At 38.3% G+C, this 3217-nt stretch overlaps 1 protein-coding gene across 1 annotated transcript in view; it reads left to right on the forward strand.

The window, feature by feature from the left end:
* The window catches only part of MED14 (mediator complex subunit 14), an 86921-nt gene that overhangs the window by 19482 nt on the left and 64222 nt on the right, over positions 1–3217 (forward strand). The window contains exons 4-6 of the mRNA XM_017516981.2: positions 1044–1217; positions 1853–1982; positions 2725–2861. Of these exons, the coding sequence (XP_017372470.1) occupies positions 1044–1217; positions 1853–1982; positions 2725–2861 (441 nt within the window). The remainder of the gene's footprint in view (positions 1–1043; positions 1218–1852; positions 1983–2724; positions 2862–3217) is intronic.

Here is a 3217-nt window from a genome sequence, read left to right on the forward strand (position 1 = left end):
GTTCAAGCGATTCCCCTGCCTCAGCCTCCTGAGTAGCTGGGACTACAGGCATGTGCCACCACGCCTGGCTAATTGTTTTTGTATTTTAGTAGAGATAGGGTTTCACCCTGTTGGCCAGGACGGTCTTGATCTCTTGACCTTGTGATTTGCATGCCTCGGCCTCCTAAAGTGCTGGGATTACAGGCATGAGCCACCGTGCCTGGCCTGTTGCCTGCCTTTTTAAGATCTTACCCAAAGAAATCTTTGCCCAGGCCAGTGTCTTAGAGCATTTCCCCAGTGCTTTCTTCTGATAGTCTCATAGTCTCAGGTCTCATGCCTAAATTAAGCCTTTAATTCATTTTGAGTTGATTTTTGTATAATGTGAGAGATGGGGATTCTAGTTTCATTCTTTTGCATATGATTATTGAGTTTTCCCATCACCATTTATTAAAGAAACTGTCCTTTTCCCAACGTATGTTTTTGGTGCTTTTGTGTAAAATGAGTTGGCTATGTGTGGATTTCTGGGTTCTCTATTTTGCATTAACTCTTAATACTGAGAATAACTTTATGAGATTGGAAATCATTATCACCTCCATTTTACAGCTGAAAAAACTGAGGCACAAAGAGATTCAGTTACTTGCCCAAGGTTACAGGGCTAGTAAGTAGCAGAGTTAAAATGGAGAACAAGGCAGTGTAGGTCTAGGAGTCCATGCTGTGAACTCCTTCATTATCAACCAACTCTGGAAGTGTGTAAGAGGAAAACAAACATTATTCTACTTATTTTTCCTAACTTTGATATTATGTATGTGTAATGTTAAGGATGTAGAAATAGGAAGCTTTTACTTTTAAAGTGACAGAAAATTATTGCTCTTAATGTCAAATACAAATGTATTAAATATTTCTTCTTCAAAATAGTAGAGAATATTTGAAGAACTACTTTGAAATATGGAAAACTTATTATATTAATTCCTCTTGAAGTTTACTTTGGAATGATTTAACAATATATAGTGTGAAAAGGAGATCATTTTCAGGGGAGCTTAATACATTTACCCTTTACTTTAAAGATGATCTCAAGCTTTTTAGATCAGCAAGCCATCCTGTTTGTGGACACTGCTGATCGCCTGGCTTCGTTAGCTAGAGATGCTCTGGTCCATGCACGCCTGCCTAGTTTTGCCATCCCGTATGCCATTGATGTACTGACTACTGGATCTTACCCACGGCTGCCAACCTGCATTAGGGTAAGTGCTTTGCCATGTTCCTAAAGACTAAAGGTTTTAGCATTGGATTGTATTGTATAATAATACAATCCAATTAAGTAGCCCAGCAAAAACCATATTGTTAAAACAAACAGTACATATAGTTCACTTTTTTCTCTATAACTAAAATTGTGGTTTTTAAAAATAAGTTGGGACCAGAATGTGAGTAGATATAAAAATGGGTGAAGGTTTTATTTTTTTCCCCAGGGGTGAGCGGTTGTACAAACATAGCAACATCTATTTCAGTTGTGAAAATGCTACATGCTAGTTGCTTTTTGAAAGTGTTTTAAACATTGTTTTGGTAGTTTACTGACTTGGTGCCACATTGTATTTTATACTTGTTAAGAACTTGTGGAAGTTATCAAGTGATATTACGTTGGTTCATAAATAGAGCATAAAGGAGGTTATGTTGTATTATGATCTCAGATAAATGACTGGAATCATTGTTGCTCTAATGTATGATAGTAATGGCCATTGTTATTGGATGTAGACTGCAGAAATGAGTGTTGAGATTCTCTTGGGTAAAGTATGAAAATACTATATAAAGACAGACAAAGGTAAAAAAAAAATTATCCCTTTTTGTACATTATTTAAAAATCACTTAAATTTTTTTTCAGGATAAAATTATTCCTCCAGACCCAATTACCAAAATTGAAAAACAAGCCACACTCCATCAGCTGAATCAGATTCTTAGACATCGGCTTGTAACCACAGATCTTCCTCCTCAGTTAGCAAATCTTACAGTTGGTATGTACATGAATTTTCTTTTTTTAAGAGTTGATGGCCAGGTGTGGTGGCTCATGCCTGTAATCTCAGCACTTTGGGAGGCTGAGGCAGGCGGATCACTTGAGGTCAGGAGTTTGAGACCAGCCTGGCCAACATGGTGAAACTCTGTCTCTACTAAAAATACAAAAATTAGCCAGGTGTGGTGGCACACACCTGTAATCCCAGCTAATTGGGTGGCCGAGGCACGAGAATTGCTTGAACCTGGGAGGCAGAGGTTGCAGTGAGCCAAGCTTGCACCACTGTACTCCAGCCTAAGTGACAGAATTTACATGTTAGAATATTTTCTTAAACAGGTTTTTTAGTTTTATAGTTTTATTCAAATAAATAGCATTATGAAAATTCGACTCACAATTTTGTGGTGTTTGATTCTATAACTTGTCAGCCATGTCATTTCTCTTTACTACCTAGAAATACAGTGCTGGTATTTGCAGCTTGGGAGTGGGACTGGAAAGAGAGAAGAGTTCCCAGAGTTGAGCCTCAAGAAAATATTGTTCATTTATGTTAGAAGAGTTGCCTTTCATTTCTTGACCTGGAAGCTGGTTACTTCTTCTTAAGGAACCATTGAATTGTTTGAACACTTATGAAAGAACCTTCAATCTATTTAAAAATTTTTATAAGTAAGACTGAAAGTTCTAGGTCAAGAGGAAGATTCTCATTTTCTAGTGAAGTATACTTCCTTTTCTTCATCTTTTTCTTCTAAAAGCAAATGGCCGGGTGAAGTTTCGTGTTGAAGGAGAATTTGAAGCCACATTGACTGTGATGGGAGATGACCCCGATGTTCCATGGCGTCTTCTCAAGCTAGAAATTCTAGTTGAGGATAAGGAAACAGGAGGTAAATCATAAGTAGTGATTTAAATCATAAATGTTAATTTAAATGTTTGATATTTTTATATTATTGAAATATTCCTGGCTGGGAATGATGGCTCATGCTTGTAATCCCACCACTTTGGGAGGCTGAGGCAGGTGGATCACTTGAGCTCAGGAGTTTGAGACCAGCCTGGACAATATAGCAAGACTCCATCTCTACAAAAAATTTAAAAATTAGCTGGGCATGGTGGTGTGCTTCTGTAGTTCCAGCTACTTGGGAAGCTAAAGTGGGAGGTGGGAGGATCACCTGAGCCTAGGGAAGTTGAGGCTGCGGTGAGCCATGATCATGCCGCTGTACTCTAGCCTGGGTGACAGAGCAAGATCCTGTC

This window comes from Cebus imitator, unplaced genomic scaffold (assembly GCF_001604975.1).
Source record: "Cebus imitator isolate Cc_AM_T3 unplaced genomic scaffold, Cebus_imitator-1.0 Scaffold613, whole genome shotgun sequence".
Classification (NCBI taxonomy): Eukaryota; Metazoa; Chordata; class Mammalia; order Primates; family Cebidae; genus Cebus; species Cebus imitator.